Below are 19482 nucleotides of genomic sequence, written 5' to 3'. Positions count from 1 at the left end.
AAGAAGTCCTGTAGGAAAGAAAGCAGTTTGTTTAACCAAGATTTTCCCTTGCTTACTTACCCAGAGAACTCGTTCCCTTAGAACATTCTGCCCTCTTCTGCCTCTCACCCTTTCTGTTTCTTTTTCATTCTGCTTCTCTCTGTCTGTTATCTCACTCTGCATCTCTGTCTCTCTCTCAGAAAGGCAGCCTAGTCAAATGGTTGGAAGAACAGACTCTGGAGCTAGACTGTCTGGGTTTGACTCCTGAGGCTACCACAGGATGGCTGTGTGACTTTGGGCAAGATCTTAACCTCTCTGTGATTCACTCCATTAACTGAGTGAGGATCAGGTGATTTCCTCTATGTAAAGCATTTCATGTCTCCCCATCAGTGATTCCTGGGCCTGGAATAAGGACCCAAGTTCAGTGCCAGTTCACACAGCACAGCAGAACCCAGGACCTGGGTTGAGGAAAGTTCATGGTGGCTTCTCTCCAAGTTCAGGAAAGTACAGGTCCCACCTCTTCAAGAGATCAAGGGACACTGGGTTGGAGGAGTCTGACTCAACCGCTGGGATCAGAGTTTTGGGTCCTCAAGAAGTTTGCCTAACATTGCAAGAAAGAGACTGCCACCAACCTTCTAAAGAGGAGAGACAGAGAGAGGTGGAAAGCCAGACCCAGGCCACGACAAGTGGACACAGACACAATCATTAGCATATTTGGTAAATACAAATGGAGCCTGCCAAAAGCTCAGGGGAATTCTGGAGACAGGCAAGCTCAGTGGGCATTGATCAAACTGCACGAAGTCTCTGTGCTCCTGGAGCTCAGAGTTTAACGAGTGAAACAGAGACACGGAGACAGAGAGAGATAGCAGGAGAGAGAGAGACACACACACACATATAGACTATCATCGAGGGACAGAAAAAAGTCCTGCAACTGTGAAGACAGAGCAGGAGGCAGGGAGAAAACTCAGGGCAATCAGAGATCTGAAGACCCCAGAACTGTCTCTCACCCCTATTGTTTTTTCTCTCCTGCCTCTCCCATCTATGGCTCTCACAGAAGGGAGGGTGAAGGAAGCGGGGCTGGAGAGATAAAGGCTGAGTGTCTGCAAGACCTGAAGTGACAGGGACTGTCTGATGCAGACACACACACACACAGACACATACACGGACCCACCCCACCACTACCACCACGAAAACACAGACACACCTTCAGGTGTGAGACACCACATAAATACATAGAAGTCCACACACGTGCAGAGACACATGCGTAAGCACACTCACACTCATGTACAGAAACACACATGGGCATGTTCACATAAATACAAACCCTCTTTCATGTGTAAGAATCACGCAAGCACACACACGCAAGCAGGTATGCACCAAAGTATGTAAACACAAACCCACTAACACAGCTAAAGCAAGGAGACAATGGGTGCTCCCCATACCCACTAAAGTAAACAGGCTTATGCGGACCTTGTTATTGCTACCGTGGTGTCTCTGCCAGCATCTAGGGAGGGGCTGTAGAGGTATCAGGGGAGCAGGTCAGCTGACTGTTGGAGCAGGAACTATGTGCTCCTTCTCTTTTGAGTTCAATCTCTCGAAGGATGCCAGGGAATGGATGATGTTACATAACTGGGTGTGGGCGCAGGCTTAGTATAAAAGGCTCAGTCAGAAGCCCAGTGGGTTGGAAGACTGTCAGACTTCGGCCATGGAGCTCAGCGTGCTCCTTCTCTTTGCTCTGCTCACCGGACTCTTGGTCCTCCTGGCCAGAGGCCGCCCAAAGGCCCATGGCCGCCTCCCGCCTGGCCCCCGTCCTCTGCCCTTCCTGGGGAACCTTCTGCAGATGGACAGAAAAGGCCTGCTCAAATCCTTCCTGAGGGTGAGACTCAGGTGGGCGGGATCTGAGGGTGGCTCCTTGCCTCCATCCTTGGGGGTCATTCACTAGTAGATGTGAGGCATCCTTTCAGGCTCAGGGGTGGGCTGTGGGAAGTTCGGTGAGGAAGGGATGTGGAGCTGCAGTGTGGTGGATGGCGATCAGGTAGTCAGGCGTGTCCCTTGCTCAGGTGGAAGTGTGTGGGCACTGTCCCTGGAGAGGGCAGGCGGGCATGAAGAGGTGTCTGGGTGTAAGCCAGGGGTATAGAAATCCCTACTCCTCTGTCCCCTTCTCCTGAGTCCCTGCCTGGCACAGGGAGAGAGGGAGAAAAGGGGTGGTAGTACCCGTCAATAGGTTTCTCCTCTGCCAACAAAAGCTGTCAAAGATTAGTCCCAGCCAGCGCCAGACAAAGAGGAGGAGGGAGGGAGAATGGAACAGGAGGCCAGGTCCAAGGTTCTTACTAATCATAAACATTAATGTGCAATGAGTAGCTGACACTGGAGTGTTTACCAGGTCCTGTATCACTGTTTTCTAGGCATGATTTCATGATTGATGATCTATTTATGTATTAATAATGTAATCCATGGGCTTCCCAGGTGGTGCCGTAGTAAAGAATCTGCCTGTCAGTGGGTTTGAATCCTCGGTTGGGAATATCTCTTGGAGTAGGAAATGGCAACCCACTCCAGTAGTCTTGCCTGGAAAATTTCATAGACAGAGGAGCCTGAGGGGCTACAGTCCATGGGTCTGCAAGGAGTCAGACATGACCGAGCAACTGAGCACACGCACCATGTAATCTACACCCGTGAGCCCACTCCCCAACAGGTTAGGCTTAGGGAACACTTGACAGTAACTTCCAGCAGCCCCAGGTGCCTCTCTTCCTTCCCCGCAACGCTGCAGTGACCACACTCCTGAGTCTTGGGCTTGTCATCTGTTTAATTTTTGTTGTTGTTGAGCTCCGCTGGTTCTTTGTTGTGGTGTGCAAACTTCCTCTAGTTGTGGTGTGCCAGCTTCACTTGCTGTAGCCCATGGGCTCTAGAGTGTGCAGGCTCAGAGCTCGAGAGCTCTCTAGTTGCAGCCCTCCAGTTTAGTTCCTCTGTGGCATGTGGGATCTTAGTTCCCCGACCAGGGATCAAAACTGTATCCTCTGCATTGGAAAGTGAATTTTTAACCACTGGACCACCCTTTGATTTTAAGGGAGAGTGTTTTATCACAGACGTGGAGCCCCCAAGTGGGTATTATTTCGTTTTCATCACAAGGGTAAACACCACGACTTTTGTGGAAACACCTGGACTTAGTTTCTTCACTCAGAACTATGTGGCTAGGATTTACTTGTATTCTGGAGGGAATTCATCAGGTCTCGGTTACAACACCTCGTGGGCCAGAAGAGGTGTTGCCCTCACCTTAGAGAAATAGATAGTGAGGGCAGCCCGGGGAAGGCACTGGTCCGTACTTACACCCTGGGACTTCACAGAGGGGACGTGCGAGTCCAGCATGGAGGCCTTTTCTTCTCCTTCATAGACGGAAGCTGCCTAACACTTTGTTATTTTATTTATTGTTATCACATGCATACTCAGTTGTGTCCAACTCTTTTTGACCCCATGGACTGTAGCCTGGCAGGCTGCTCTGTCCATGGGATTCTCCAGGCAAAAATACTGGTGTGGGTTGCCATGCTCTACTCCAGGGGATCTTCCCCACCCAGGGTTCAAAACCCCTTCTCCTGGGTCTCCTGACAACTTGGGGATCACTAAATCCTTTGGGAGTTTAAGGCACGGTGGATCCTCTCCCCTGCAAATATTCACAGACATTTTGCATAAATTTTTGCTAGCTCCAGACCCCCTAAATCTCTTCTATAGTCCTTGCAAGGATCCTCTGTGTGTCCGTGACCCTCTTTTTTTCCAGTCATGTCATGTGGCGTGCGGGATCTTAATTCCCCAACCAGGGACTGAACTTGTGCCCCCTACAGCGGGAGCTTGGAATTCCAACCACTGGACCACCAGGGAATTTCCCCATGATCCTCCATTCTCATTGTGTCTTTGGAGAGAGAGAGAGAGGTTGAGAGAGACAGATGGAGGGAGGGAGAGAAAGAGGTCGTAGGTTAGTAGATGTCATGATTTATTTCCAAATCCTCTGGAGTCAGACAGATGAGGGTTTGTGTTCCAGATTCAACTCTTACTCCTTGAATCTTAGCTTCTCTTCAGCAAGATGAGGTCGTGATGATAAGAATGCCTGCCTCATAAGAGAGTTGTGAGGACTAGATAGTGCATAGAGCTTGGTATACAGTAAGTGCTCATTAATACTCGATCTATTCATTCATTCAATGGTAACTTACTGGGCACCTTCTGTGTGCCAGAAAATGTTCTGGGCATTGATGGTATGGCGTTAGGGCACACAAACAGAGAAGGACATATTAGGTTGGTAAGAACTGTGATTAAAATAAAGCAAGGTGATATTTTCAAGAGTGGCAGGAGATACAAACCAGGACTCTGTGACAACCTGGAGCACTGGGATGGGGCGGGAGGTGGGAGGGAGGTTCAAGAGGGAGGGGACATAGGTGTACCTACGACTGATTCATGTTGACATATAGCAGAAGCCAACATAATGTTGTAAAGTCATTATCCTCTGATTAAAAATAAATATATATATTTTAAAAGTGACAGGAGTTCCTTGAAGCTACTTTAGAATGAGTGGCGAAGGAAAGGCTCCATCTTGCCTTGTTGCTGATCAGACACCCTGAAAGATGCCTGTGGAAGATATCAATGAGTGACAGGTATCAGTGCCAGAACTCAGAAGCAGGAGCAAGCTCAGCATGTTTGGGGAGCCATAGGGAGCCTGGATCTGTGTGATCAAAGGATCTGTGTGTGTGGGTGGAGATATCAGAGGGGTAATGGGGCAGCATCATGTAGGGCTCTGTCCACCATGGGGAAACTTCAAGTCTTACTCTCAGGGTAGTAGGAGTGCTAGATGGTTTGAAACAGGTTAGGAATATTAATTAATTTATATTTTAATCAGATAGCTCTGGTTTCAAGATAGAGTGGGGTGTGTAGTGAAAGGATTGTGGGTAGCACAGGAAAGGAAGTAAGGAGACCAGCAAGGGGGGTTTGCAGAGATCACTGTGAGAGAGTTTTCAATACACTTAACCTTTTTATAATTTTAAGTCAACTTTTTAAATCAATTTTTGAAATTGCAGTATCGTTGATTTACCAAGTTTTGCTGATTCCTGCTGTACAGCAAAGTGATTCAGTTGTACATATATATGCATTCCTTTTTAAAAATCTTCTTTTCCATTATGGTTTATCTCAGGATATTGAATATAGTTCCCTGTGCTATACAATAGGACTTGATTGTCTATCCATTCCATATGTAAAAGCTTACATCTGCTATGCCCCACCTCCCACTCCATTCACATGGCCTCCCCCTCGACAACAACCAGTCTGTTCTCTATGTCTGAGATTCTGTTTCTGTTTCCTAGGGATGTTCATTTGTGTCATATTTGTTTCATTTGTGTCACTTTTTCTTTTTTTTTACACTGTGTTACCTTAATTTAATTATTATTTCTTTGGCCACGTTGTGCAGCATGCAGAGTCTTAGTTCCCTGACTGTGTCATAGTTTAGATTCCACATACAAGTGATATCATATGCTGTTTGTCTTTCTTCTTCTGTAGGTCAATTTGTAATTGAAGTTTAACCTTTAGGGTAAAGTACACAAATCCTAAGTGCTCAGTTCAGTGAATTTTCTCAAATGAACATACTAATAGAGTTGACCTACAGATATGTAACAACTTGGCTCATGCCCAGAAACCTCCTTCAGTCCCACTTCTAGTCACTACCCTCCTATTATTCTGACACCATAAGTTCCTGTTATCTGTTTCTGAATTTCATATAAATACAACTATGACATAGGAACTCTTCTGGGTCTAGTTGCTTTCACTCAACATTACATCTGTGAGTTTCATCTTGTTGTTGGTTGCAGCAGTGGTTTGTTTGTTTTCATGGTTGCATAGTAGTCCACGATATGAATTCATCACTAGTTGTTTATTCCCTATGTTGCAGAGCATTTTATTATAAGGCATCTATGAATCTCCTTGTGTTTTATTTTGCTGAGCACATGTATGCATTTTAGTTGAGTGTGTTTCTGGGAATGAAGTGGCTGAGTTACTCAGTATACATGCCTCCAGCTTCAATAAATACTGTTGAGCTGTTGGCCCAGTGGCAAGACTTGATGTTATGACTTTTTCAAATTTCATGATAACCCCCAGAAGGCCATCACTTTACCTTCATGCCTCCCAGGTGGGTGGGTGGTTCTCTGGGGAAATTGCCAGGAGGCAGATGGGGGTTGAAGGTGGGTCACAAGAAGGATGGTTTTTTAAAAAATAATTTATATATTTTGCTTGTGCTAGGTCTTAGCTGTTCTTCATTGCAGCATGCAAATGCTTAGTGGGATCCAGTTCTCTGAGCAGGGATTGAACATGGGCCCCTGCATTGGGAGCTCAGAGTCTTAGCCAGTGGACCACCAGGGAAGTTCCAAGATGGATGATTCTTTAGTTGAGATGCCAGGGAGATCTCACCAGATTCAACTAATATCACCTGCTGCTGCTAAGTCACTTCAGTCGTGTCCGACTCTGTGTGACCCCATAGATGGCGGCCCACCAGGCTCCCCCGTCCCTGGGATTCTCCAGGAAAGAACAATGGAGTGGGTTGCCATTTCCTTCTCCAATGCATGAAAGTGAAAAGTGAAAGAGAAGTCGCTCAGTCGTGTCTGACTCTCAGCGACCCTGTGGACTGCAGCCCACCAGGCTCCTCCGTCCATGGGATTTTCCAGGCAAGAGTACTGGAGTGGGGTGCCATTGCCTTTTCCACCTGGGCTTGGGTGAAATTATTAATAGGAATATTTAACCATCTGTGCTTCTTAGAGGGCTTTCCAGGTGGTGCTAGTGGTAAAGAACCCACTTGTCAATGCAGGAGATGTAAGAGACATTGGTTTGATCCGTGGGTCAGAAAGATCCCCTGGAGGAGAGCATGGCAACCCACTCCAGTATTCTTGCCTGTAGAATCCTATGGATAGAGGAGTCTGGCGGACTATGGTCCATAGGATCGTAAAGAGTTGGACACAACTGAAGTGACTTAGCACACACATGCTGCTTAAGACACCAACCAAGCCAAACAGTGTGGACTGGGCTGGGTCATGGGTTAATCTTTTAATCGCTGGGTTCTGGGAAGCAAAAAGGCAGACTAGGGTGTAGTGTCTTGGGGCAGTGGCTAGTTATCAATCTATATGCAAGTGTTTAATTACCAATCTATATATAAGTGTTTTAGGGCTTCCCTGGTGGCTCAGATGGTAAAGAGTTTGCTTGCAATACAGGAGACCCAGGTTTGATCCCTGGGTTGGGAAGATCCCCTGGAGAAGGGCATGGCAACCCACTCCAGTATTCTTGCCTAGAGAATTCCACAGATAGAGAAGTCTGGTGGGCTACAGTGTATGGGGTCACAAAGAGTCAGAAACAACAGAGTGACTAACACACATACACACACACAAGTGTTTTACTGGTTTAAAAATGGAGATGGCAACAGAGATGCATACTGACTAATAGCAATGCTGGCTGTGGGTGTGCTTGGCAGTTACAACAGAAATATGGGGATGTCTTCATGGTGTACCTGGGTCCAAGGCCAGTGGTCATAATATGCGGGACAAAGGCCATTCGGGAGGCCCTGGTGGACCAGGCCGAGGTCTTCTCTGGCCGAGGGAAGATCGCCGTTGTTGACCCAATTTTCCAGGGACACGGTAAGAGCCTCAGGGCCACTGGGAAGGGACAGGGGATGGAGGATGGGGATTGGGGTGCATGAGGCTGGGAAGGGAAGGGTAGGGGTGGAGCGGGACCCAGAGTCTCCTTGAAAATTCCTCTGCAACCCAAGCCTCTCCTAACCCCCAGGTGTTGTCTTTGCCAATGGGGAACGTTGGAAGGCCCTTCGGCGATTCTCTCTGGCCACCATGAGGGACTTCGGGATGGGAAAGCGGAGCGTGGAGGAGCAGATTCAGGAGGAGGCTCAGTGTCTGGTGGAGGAGCTGCGGAAATCCCAGGGTGAGCCCTGGGGCGGGGGTGGGCAGGAGAGAAACACGGGAAGCTGCGAGAGGACTGTAGCCCAAAGACAGAGGGTATAGTTGGGCAGAGAGAGAGATGTAGAGACAGAGAGGAGACAGAGCTTGGGAGACCATCGGAGGAGCAGGGACAGAGAGAGGGGCAGAGAGAAGGGGCAGAGGTGGGTAGGTGAGAAATGCAGGGGCAGGAGAGATACGGAAGTGTAGTGTCAAGAGGAACTCGAAGACGACTTAGACAGTAAATAGCACGTTAATTGCTTGTGTTCAACGGAACCAGTTCATGGTCTGATTGTATCTGTCAAGGGCCAAAATGTGACTTCAGTAAAAAGAAAGTAAAGAGAGAAAAAGAGAAAACTACAGATTTTTTTTTTTTTTTTAAAAAGGACAAACTGTGTTTTCCTTTCTTTGGGTGAACAACTGGCAGTGAGCAAGAGGGGCAGTCAGGGTTTTCTGCTCTTAGGAAGTCAGGTGGACACTTCCGGTGGGTTTAGGATTCCTCAGAAACGTGTGTCTGAGACATAGAGGTGACAAGATGCTTTCTTAAGAGATTTTGAGACATAAATGGAGAGTCTGAGAGGAAGAGGCAGAGCCACAGGGAGCCATAGAGGTATAAGGATGGAGGGACTCAGAAGGGAGACCAGAGGAGACAGAGGGATTCAGATGGAGACACAGAGAGGAAGAAAGAGACAGAGATGGAGGGACTGAGCCAAAAAGAGAAGAGACTCAGAGAGGCAGGAAGGAGCAACGGCAGAGAGAAACTGAGGCACGAAGGTTAGAGAGAGACAGACAGGCTCAGAAAAGGGTGTGCAAGGGAACTAGAGATGGTAGCCAGGCGAGACCCAGGGAGAGAGACTGCACTGACCTGACACTCCTGGGTGCACAGCCCACCCTCCCTCTGACTGGGGCAAGCTTGGCACATCTAGACATCAACAATCAAGTGCAGAACAGTTCCTAAAAGACCAGAGAACTCTAGAGGTGGACAAAAAAGATGGGTGGGAGGGGAGCGCGGGGTGGACAGTTAAGGACCCAGGAGAACAGAGATTTGTAAATGGCACATGCAATTGATTGAACACCTGCTCTGCACCTTCTTCACAGGACTGAGATGAGAATTTAATACAATAATATGTGAAATGCTTAGAATAGGGCCTGGCACAACTTCCAGGCTAGCGAGTGTTGGCTGTTATGATGCGGGTTTTTTTTTTTTTAATTTTTATTCATTGTGACTGAGTGATAGAGGAGAGTCACACAGAGACAGCTCCCCAGGCATTTGAATCTGTGCCCTGCGACCCACTCCTTTCCCTCTAGGAGCCCTCCAGGATCCCGTCTTCTACTTCCACTCCATCACCGCCAACATCATCTGCTCCACTGTCTTTGGAAAACGCTTTGACTACAGAGATCCTGAGTTCCTGAGGCTACTGGAGTTGTTATTCCAATCTTTCGTGCTCATCAGCTCCCTGTCCAGCCAGGTCTGAGAGGGCAGAGCTCGGGTGGACATCCAGGCAGGGGAGAGGGGTGATTTGCTTTTGTGAACCGGAAATGCAGCTTCCAGCCAGAAGAGGGGCAAAGACAACACATAGAGAGAGAGAGAGAGAGAGACAGGGACACAGAGACCTGGGGGAAGGGAGAGATGGTGAGACAAGAACTGAGAGAGTAAGAGGAAGAAAAGGGAGTAATGGAGAAGGGAGAAACAGAAAGAGGAATCAAAGACACACACATGAAATGCTCCTCTTTTAAAACAAAATGATAAAGTTTGTCTTTCCCAATTAACGTAGAAATACCCCTATTGTGAAAAGTGAAAGTGTTAGTCCCTCAGTCGTGTTTGACTCTTTGTGATCCCATGGACTGTAGCCCGCCAGGCTCCTCTGTCCATGCAGTTCTCCAGGCACGAATGCTGGAAGGGGTTGCATTTCCACCTCCAGGGGATCTTCCCGACCCAGGGATCTAACCCAGACCCTGGCATTGTAGGCAGATTCTTTACCTTCTGGGCCACCAGGGAAGCCCCACCCCTATTGTATGTTAAGTTAAAAAGTGAAACTTCAGAAAAGTCTTCCTGGCTGTTGTTCTCAACCGAGAGTGCAGGTCAGAGTCACAGGAATGAATATCGAAAATACAAATTCCCATGACCTCCTAGTGGAGAGTCAGGCCTGGAAAATCTGGAAGGAGGTTCAGATGAGTACTTGCACAAGTCCAACATGGGGTTTCAATTTTCTCCTCTCACAGAGAACCACAGAGAGGGGAAAAGTCTGAAAGGAGATCTGCCGAACAGTTAACCATGTTATCTCTAGAAGGATAGGTGAAGGAGGAATTCCACATTATAATTTACACTATCCTGCATTTTTTGCAATTGTTGGCAACAAGTTAGATGTTACATTTCTCATTAGGCAAAGCAATAGACATATGCTCCCAAATAGTCAGCAGCTTCATTCTGTGTAAGCATCATGATATCAACGCCTGACACAGCAAGGATGATGCAACAGGTGGAAAGAGAGAGAGGTTTGAGCAGAACAGATAAAATGGCTGGGGTAGGCAGGGACAGGCCAGAGGGTGGATGAGCAGGAGACCCATGGAGATGAGGAGAGGTGGAAAGGAGAGAGAGACAGGTGGGCCAGAGACTAAAAAGAAGACACAAGGAGAGGGGGAAAGATGCAGAAAGAGAAAAATGTGATCTCTTACACAAAGGAGACACAGAAGCAGTGAGTGAGGGGCTCAGATACAGAGTAAGAGCTGGAGGGAGAGAGAGACTGAGAGGTGGAGAGAGAGACAGAGACAGGGAGACCAAGACACCCCAGAGAGGCAGAGAGAGATGGAGAGAGAGACAGGAAAACAGAGATCCCTTGTGAAGGTACTGGGGGCCAGAAGGACTGTCCCTCCCTGTGACTGGCTAGCTCAACCCGGCAAGGGCCTCACAGCCCCTTCTCTCCTGCAGCTGTTCGAGCTCTACTCCAGCATCCTGAAGTACTTTCCTGGATCACACAGGCAAATCTACAAAAACCTGCAGGAAATCAACGTCTTCATTGGCCGCAGTGTGGAGCAGCACCGTGAGACTCTCGACCCCAATGCCCCCCGGGATTTCATTGACTGCTACCTGCTCCGCATGGAAAAAGTGGGATTTGGGAGAGGGAATGGGGGTGGAAGGGAGGAGAACAAAAGATGCAGAGTGAGAAGGGACGGGAAAGGAGTAGAGCAGTGGCGGGAGGGAGAGGGAAGGGGAGATTCGGAGGGGGGAGCAGAGGGAGAGAGGAAAGAGCGGGGAGATGGTAGCGAGGAGACAGAGGTACGGGAAATACAGGACAAGGGGGAAAACTACAGCAGCTGGTGAAAAGAGTCACAGAGGCAGAAAGAGACTGGGAAAGGAAGGGGGACAAACACACCAAAGAGATGCAAGATGATTGAAACAGAGCAAGACAGAGCGAAGAGTGATTGAGACCGAGATAGAGGGATGGTGGGACACACAGAGCATAGAGGAAGGGGGAAGGGCCAGACGGTGTGAGACCCAGAACCAGGTGGAGGGACCCGGAGAGAAGAGGGGTGGGCAGCAGGGCCCCCGGTCTCCCCTGATGTGAACCCCACCCATCTGGTTTCAGGATAAGTCCAACCCCCAAAGCCAGTTCGATCATCAGAACCTCATCATGTCTGTTCTGTCTCTCTTCTTTGCTGGCACGGAGACAACCAGCACCACACTCCGCTATGGGTTCCTGCTCATGCTCAAATACCCCCACATTGCAGGTGGGCGAGCTGGGGGCAAACACTGGGGAGGGGGTTCTGACCCCTTTGCAGGTACAGAAATGGGGCTAGAGGTCTTTGGTGAATGAGAGAGGCAAAATCCCCCTCTTATACCAGGAGCCCTGTAGGTTGTTTTTGTTTTTCTTTTTCTCTTGGCCCCTGACCAGGGATGGAATTTGCACCCCATGCTGTGGCAGTGTGCAGTCTTAACCACTGGACCACCAGGGAAGTCCCCCCGAGCAGTGCAGGTCTTGAATGATCTACCCAACTAAGCCAGCCCTGTTGGTGGATAGATGAATGAAGAATCTGTCAATTTGGGGAGTTCCCTGGAGGTCCAGTGGTTAGGACTCAGTGCTTTCACTACCATGGCCCTGGGTTCAATCCCTTGTCAGGAAACTAAGATTTGGCAAGTAGCTCAGCGTCACCAAAAAAAAAATATCTGTCAATCTGTTTTCCCACTGTTTCTCCTATCACTTAAAGATTGACCCATCATTTAGCCATCTGGCCTTTCAACTCATCAATCAACCTGTGCACTCAGATTCTTTCATCTATGACTCATCTAGGATATATATATATCCATGCTTTATTTGGACAAACTGATTCATCTGTTGATCATTTGAAATAGCGATTCATTGAATGAACTGTTTGTCACTGATTCATCTGTTCCTTCATTCATTCATGCATCCATCTGTTTTTCTAAAACTAGTTTACCTATCTTAATCCTTCCATCGCTTATTTTTCACTTCATCCTTCATCCATCTATCTTTTCATTTATTTATTTAATAATTCACTCATTTATTCACCTTGATTTATACATCTATCATTCAGTCCATCCAACCACCCACTTATTCCTCTGTTTACCTGTTCCTTTAAATGTATTCATTCACAATGTTCTTCCATAAATTTAGCCATCCAACCATTCATATGAGTTATTGGTTCATCAAGTTCATTTATTTATTTGTCTATGGATCGTTTAGTAATAAATTAATCTTTGATAAGTTAATAATACATCCATTCATTAGCATTCTTCCATTTACCAGTCTTTCCATTCATGAATTGATCTACTGATTGATGTACTCATTTATTTATCCAGTTGTTCATGGGTTAATCCACTGATGTGTTTTACAATTATATTTCTGAGGACCTAGCATAGTGCCTCATCTATAATATACACACAACAAATATTAGTTCATTTTCTACTCATCTTAGAGGAGGAACTTTGATAGGTTCTTAGCTTTGGGTTTTTAGTCTGAAATTCTGAGCAAAACTGGGGTTCACGTGTGTGTGTATTTGCTTGTGTGTGTTGGGAGAAAATCCATAATATTCATTAGATATTAAAGAGTGAAAATTCTTGTAGTTTTCCCATTGCTCCTCCCACCCCAAGCTGGTTACTCAGAGGGGTGTCAATGACCTATTCATCTCCTATAGGTTTTCTGGGCTCATTGGCCTGGAAATGAACAGACCAATGTTCATAGAACATTGAACTGTGTTCCAACATAGAAATATAAATGAGGTTCACTGGGCCCATTCTTCTGTGCAGAGAGAATCCACAAGGAGATTGACCAGGTGATTGGCTCATATCGCCCTCCAGCCCTGGATGACAGAGCCCAAATGCCATACACAGACGCAGTCATCCATGAGATTCAGAGATTTGCGGACCTCATCCCCATTGGTGTGCCCCACATGGTCACTAAAGACACTCATTTCCGAGGGTACATCCTTCCCAAGGTATAGCACCTCACTGGGCTCCCATCTCTACCTTGTGTGGGTCTCCTGGGTTCCCTTTCATCTGCCAACCTTGACCTCTTTTTGGTTTTATCACTCACCCTTGGTTCATTATGTGCAGGGGTGGGTTGGGGAGGAAATGGCGATATCTTTCAATCTTGTGACCCTCCCTCAGGGCACAGAAGTCTATCCCATCCTGAGCTCTGCTCTCCACGAATCGTGTTACTTTGAGAAACCAGATGACTTCAACCCTGACCACTTTCTGGATGCCAACGGGGTAGTGAAGAAAAATGATGCTTTTTTGCCCTTCTCCATAGGTAAGCTGGGCCTGCATTCCAGGCTGCAGGTGCCATGACCTCTTGAAGACAATTAAAGAGAGGTCTTTGTTCATTGAGCAGTTTATTTGTGCCAGTTGCTTTACCTGTATTAACTCATCTCATCTTCACACCAATGCTAGAGGGGGCTTGAGAACCAAGATCACATCCCAAAGGCACAGCTCTGTAAGGGACACAGTTACACCTCTCTACACACAGGTATCAAATCTGTTGAGCACCACTATGAGCCGAACATTTCATCAGAGGTTGAAGATAACGCATCAGACAAGTCATGAAGAGACACAGTTCCTGCCCCAGGAAGTTTACAGTCCAACAAAGGAGATAAGCATGGGTCATAAGGTTACAGAAAAATCTATAATTAAATGAATAAATGTTGCAGTGGGCTTAGAACTCCTTGACTAAAGTAAGTGTTCAGAGGCCAACTCTTATTCATGTAACGAATCATAATTATGATAACTGCTCTAATGGGGGTTTTGGGAACATCAAATAGGGAATACTGACCACTCCTGGTGGGTCTGTGAGGAAAAGCTTACCCTAAACAGTGTCTTCTAAGCTATGACCTCATGCGGGAGTATCAACCTGCCACTGGAAGGCATGTTCTCTCAGAGGGAGAAGCAAGGGCAGAGCCTGAAGGTGGAGATGGCATGGCTCATCTGAGAAAGAACTCAGGAAGACTGGGATGTGGGTTACAGAAGAGAAGGGCAAAGAAGAGATAAGTGAAGAGGAACTAAAAAGCCACTTCATGAGGGTGAAAGAACATTCAAAACATGAAGATCATGGCATCCAGTCCCATCACTTCATGGCAAATAGATGGAGAGAAAGTGGAAACTGGTAGATTTCATTTTCTTGGGCTCCAAAATCACTGCAGATGATGATTGCAGCCATGAAATTAAAAGATGCTAGCTCCTTGGAAGAAAAGCCATGACAAACCTAGACGGTGTATTAAAAAGCAGAGACATCACTTTGCAGACAAAGATCCATATAGTCAAAGCTATGGTTTTTCATTAGTCATGTATAGATGTGAGAGATGGACCATAAAGAAGGCTGAACACTGAAGAATGGATGCTTTTGAATTCTGACGCTAGAGAAGACTCTTGAGAGTCCCTTGGACTGCAAGTAGATCAAACCAGTCAATCCTAAAGGAAATCAACCCTGAATATTCATTGGAAGGGCTGATGCTGAAGCTGAAGCTCCAATACTTTGGCCACCTGATGAAAAGAACTGACTCATTTGAAAAGACCCCGATGTTGGGAAAGACTGAGGGCAGGAGAAGAGGGCGACAGAGGATAAGATGGTTGGATAGTATCACTGACTCAATGGACATGAGTTTGAGCAAACTCTCAGTGATGGTAAAGGATAGGGAAGCCTGGCATGCTGCAGTCTGTAGGGTTGCAAAGAGCTGGACACGACTTAGCAACTGAACAAGAAGGGTGAAGAGCTCAGCTGGGTGGGGCCTTGAAGACTAGGAGGAGTCTGAATTTGTTCTGCTGGAACTAGGGAGCTAGGGAGGGTCTTGACCTGCTTTGATTTCACTCTCTCCCTATTCTCTGCTCTTTGACTCCAACCAGAGGAAATCCCAATGCCCAGGTTCTCCTCCTTGGGGAGGAAGGCGGACCCCAGCATCAAGTCCCTAGTTTTGAATCTCACCGGTGACTCCAGTGACTCAGGGCCTCTAGCTCTACCCAGTGCAATGGCTTCCTCTCTCATTTCTTTCTAAATTTTTGGCTGCCCTGGGTGTTGTGTTGCAGGGGCTCTAGAGCATGTGGACTCAGTAGTTGCTGCGCAGGCTCGATTGCGGTATGTGGGAATCTTATTAACAGTTCCCCGACCAGGGATCGAACTAGTTACCCTGCATTGGGAGCTTGGAGTCTTGTCCACTGGATCAGCAGTGGTGGCCCCTCCCTCCTTAGTTCTTCTTCAGTGAGAGCCAGGGGACCTGTGGGGTCTGGGCAGTGGGTGAGGGTCAGTTTCTCCATTAAACAGCCTTGTCCTAAGTTTTAAGAGAGGCAGAGATGTGGCAAACAAAAACAGAGACAGACAGACAGATAAGGATAGAGTGAGTGAGAAACAGAGAGAGAGACAGAGAAAGACAGGAGAGATAACACTAGAAAGAGACTTAGAGTGAATATGAGGTAATAGAGGGAGGTGGAGAAAGAAGAGGCTGAGAAAGAGTAAGAGAGAGAGAGAGAGAGGAAAAGAGAGAGTGACATAAGCAGCAAGGAAGAAACACTGAAGGAGAGGAAAGGAGAGATTGTGCAGGGAGACTGAAAAAACCAAGAACACTGCAGGGAGAATCAGACTCGAATAGACAGAGAAAAGGAGTTACATAAGATTCAAGAAGGCGGAACAGGGAAGAGAAAAAGAAAAATACAGTGCCTGGCAGAAGGTATAGACAGAGAAGAAGACTGAGGCAGATGGCCATGGGCAGAGAGAAAGAGCCAGAGCGTGTCTAGTTGCAGAGCCTGAGGAATGGGAAGGAGTGGGTTGGAGGGAGCAGGAGTCAGACTGTTCTTGGAAGAGCCCTGTTGCAGAACCAGTTACAGGAGAAGAATCAGCTGGGAGCACCACTCTGAGTATTGTTATGCTTCTGTGTCCTAACTTCTAAATGAGCCTAGAAGATGTAGACCCTTCTCCAGTTACCTCCAATGGGCATAAAGTCTAACCACTTAGAAGACTTGAGGGGGAATTCCTTGGTCATCCAGGAGTTGACTCTGGGCTTCCACAGCAGGGACTAAAGGTTCGATTGTTGGTCAGGGAACTGAGGTTCTCAAAGGCCGCTCGGTGCAGCCAAAAACAATCAAATCAAATTAAATTTTTTTTAAAAAGAGAGAAGCTGTCAGGGTCTCAGCCTTTCTTCTGGCTCCTTCCGTTCTCACTTCCCTCCAAGTTCATGGTTTAGAACTGTGGTGGGGGGATCCATATGCCTCTGAGAATCTCGTGGAAGCTGTACACTCACATCCCATGACCATCAGTCCTGCACACAATGTTACATACTTTTTTTTTTTTTTTTAGAACTCCTGGAGCCCATGGATCCCAGGCTGAGATAAGGAGAAAACACAGAGACATGTAAATACACATAGGGCCAGAGATACACCTGGCATACAAACTCCCCACTACACACACCCAGAAACCAACACAGGCACTCACTACATTTGCCTTTAGTAACAGTCCATCCTAAAGGAGATCAGTCCTGAATATTCATTGAAAGGAGTGATGCTGAAGCTGAAGTTCCAATACTTTGGCCACATGATGAGAAGAACTGACTCATATGAAAAGACCCTGATGCTGGGAAAGATTGACGGCGGGAGGAGAAGGGGTTGACAGAAGATGAGATGGTTGGATTGCATCACCGACTCGATGGACATGAGTTTGGGTAAACTCCGGGACTTGGTGATGGACAGAGAGGCCTGGCGCACTGCAGTCTATGGGGTTGCAAAGAGCTGGACACGACTGAGTGACTGAACTGAACTGAACTGAACTGGTCAGGTCTTTTAAAAATTTTAGAAAACACTAACTTCTTTATCTTCAAAAGAGCCCTACTAGATAGGTACCATTCTTCCCATATTAGGTATGACAGACATGAAAAATAGTAAGTCAGAAATATGCACCAGTTTGTATGTGCAGGCAGATGAACACACACATACAGTCAAGCATCCTTCCATTCTCTGGAGCCACAGAACTCTCTGGAAATCAAACAGAAGCTTACAAACTCTGTCCCAGAAAAATGAGCAAGGTACATTCACCCCACAGTTGTCACTGGCTTTCAGAGAGCTTTGAAATCCCCTAAGAGTCTACCGTGACTACAGGTTAAAGGCTAATCCCACACAACTTTGTTGCAATGAACACGGGTGTCTGGGCTTTGGGGTGTGACAAGGCAAAGTATGTTCATCTGCTCCCGATGCACACTGTGATCCGAGATTCTGTGCCTTGTGCCCACATTGTGAACCTCTGTTCTGTCCTCACAGGGAAGCGTATCTGTCTTGGCGAAGGCATCGCCCGCGCCGAATTATTCCTCTTCTTCACCACCATCCTCCAGAACTTCTCCGTGGCCAGCCCCGTGGCCCCTGAGGACATTGACCTTACTCCCCAGGAGAGTGGGGTGGGCAACGTGCCCCCAAACTATTGGATCCAGTTCCTGCCCCGTTAAAGAGGCTGAGGGAAGGCGATCAAGAATACCAGGGTCACGTGTGTCCCCACCTCTGCAGAGAGTGGCTCCTGAACTCTCTCCCTGTCTTCCTGCCTCTGGACAGGCTGTGCTGTGATTCAGCATCCCTCCCCTCCATGGATGCCACCTCCATGGGAAAGTCCCATCTGCAGCTCACCTCCTTCCGTCCTTCTGCAGCTCTTCTAAACTCAAGGAGGTGTCTTCCTTTCACCTATTAATAGAATTCTACAAGTGATGTATACATATATATATATATTTGGCTAAATAAATGAGGCAAAGAATGAAAACTTGCCTCAGTATCTCTCGGCATTTCTGCCTCTGAGGCCAGAGCTTACCCAAGTGACTATTCCCCTCTTGAGAATAACCACAGTCTCCCTTTCTCCACACCTTGGGCTCCATGATCTGTGCATCCATGAGCTCACTTGAGTCCTTCCAGTAGCCCTATGCAGTGAGTACAATGATCATGCCCATTGTACACATGAGTAAACAGGCCATGCAATGGCCAGCATGGTCTGAGGTGACCTGGCTAGTGAGTGGAGAAGCGAGATTCACACTCTGGGTCCCTGGCTGTTGAACCCAAACTCTTCACACAGCTCCTCTCTGTCCCCAAGATAAAGTTTAAAATGAAGATGAAGTTCATATCTTGTAACTAACCAATCTCAAGTGTGTCACAAGGTGGCACTTAGTTCATTCACAATCCTGGCCATCACCATCATCTAGTTTCAAACATTTTCATCACCCAGAGGAAAGCCTGGTACCCTTTAGTAGTCATTCCCCATTTTCCCTTGTGCTCAACCCCTGGCAAAATCAAATGCTTGCTGTCTCCATGAATTTGCTATTCTGCACATTTCATATAAATGGATCATGCAGTGTGTGTTCTTTCGTGTCTGGATTCTTTCACTTAGTGTGGTGTTTTTGAGGTACATCCATGTTGTAGACCATGGGTTACACAGAGTGGTCCTCCTTCTTATTTATCTTCCTGCTTCTCCCACCCCCTTCCTTCCATGAAGGACCTCAGCCCACGGCCCCTGAGCTGTGTGGCTCTATACAGGAGTCTTGGATTCCCTGACATCCCCCCTCCAATGCCCCGAGTTGCAAATAAACATCAGAAACCTGACATCCCTTGGTCCGGTGGTGATCCCTGCCAGTTTACAGACGACTCATTGATTGTCAGATCACTGGAGATCATTCCAGAAGGTGAGAACTGCTTCATCTCAATGCCTGTTCCTTGAGGGAAAACCTATTGTCTTGTTTAACACTCTACCGTCAGCACTTGAGGCAGTGTGGTAGGCGACAGGTATCTACAATATTTGCTGATGGATGAATGAAAAAAGCGATGAACCCCTAAACCCAGACCACACAGAGTTAGGTCTTCCATCAGACCCCGCCTACTCCTCTACACCTCATGCTCCACAGATGCGCATGCTCCCCAGTGGACACAGGAGGCCCGCTTCTGCTGGCCAGCTAAGTTTAATCTCTTATGTTCCAATGCAACTCACGGATAAAATGTCTGAGAGCCGCCCTTGCAGGGCCACCACCCTAAGTGCAGCCCCCACAAATTCCTTCAGCTGGCACCACCCCTCTTCCGTGG

The 19482-nt window shown here is 47.3% G+C and overlaps 1 protein-coding gene across 1 annotated transcript; it reads left to right on the top strand.

The window, feature by feature from the left end:
- The first annotated feature begins 1684 nt into the window (after positions 1-1684).
- LOC129631650 (cytochrome P450 2B4-like) lies at positions 1685-18731 on the top strand. The gene is made up of 9 exons (XM_055552796.1): positions 1685-1855; positions 7466-7628; positions 7777-7926; positions 9249-9409; positions 10870-11046; positions 11528-11669; positions 13207-13394; positions 13567-13708; positions 17692-18731. The coding sequence occupies exons 1-9, from the start codon at positions 1685-1687 to the stop codon at positions 17871-17873; spliced, it is 1476 nt and encodes a 491-aa protein (XP_055408771.1). The 3' UTR covers positions 17874-18731.
- The last annotated feature ends 751 nt before the right edge of the window (positions 18732-19482 follow it).

This window comes from Bubalus kerabau, chromosome 17 (assembly GCF_029407905.1).
Source record: "Bubalus kerabau isolate K-KA32 ecotype Philippines breed swamp buffalo chromosome 17, PCC_UOA_SB_1v2, whole genome shotgun sequence".
NCBI classification, from domain to species: Eukaryota; Metazoa; Chordata; class Mammalia; order Artiodactyla; family Bovidae; genus Bubalus; species Bubalus kerabau.
Note: the sequence above shows the minus strand (reverse complement) of the source record. Positions and strands in the feature narration are given on the sequence as shown.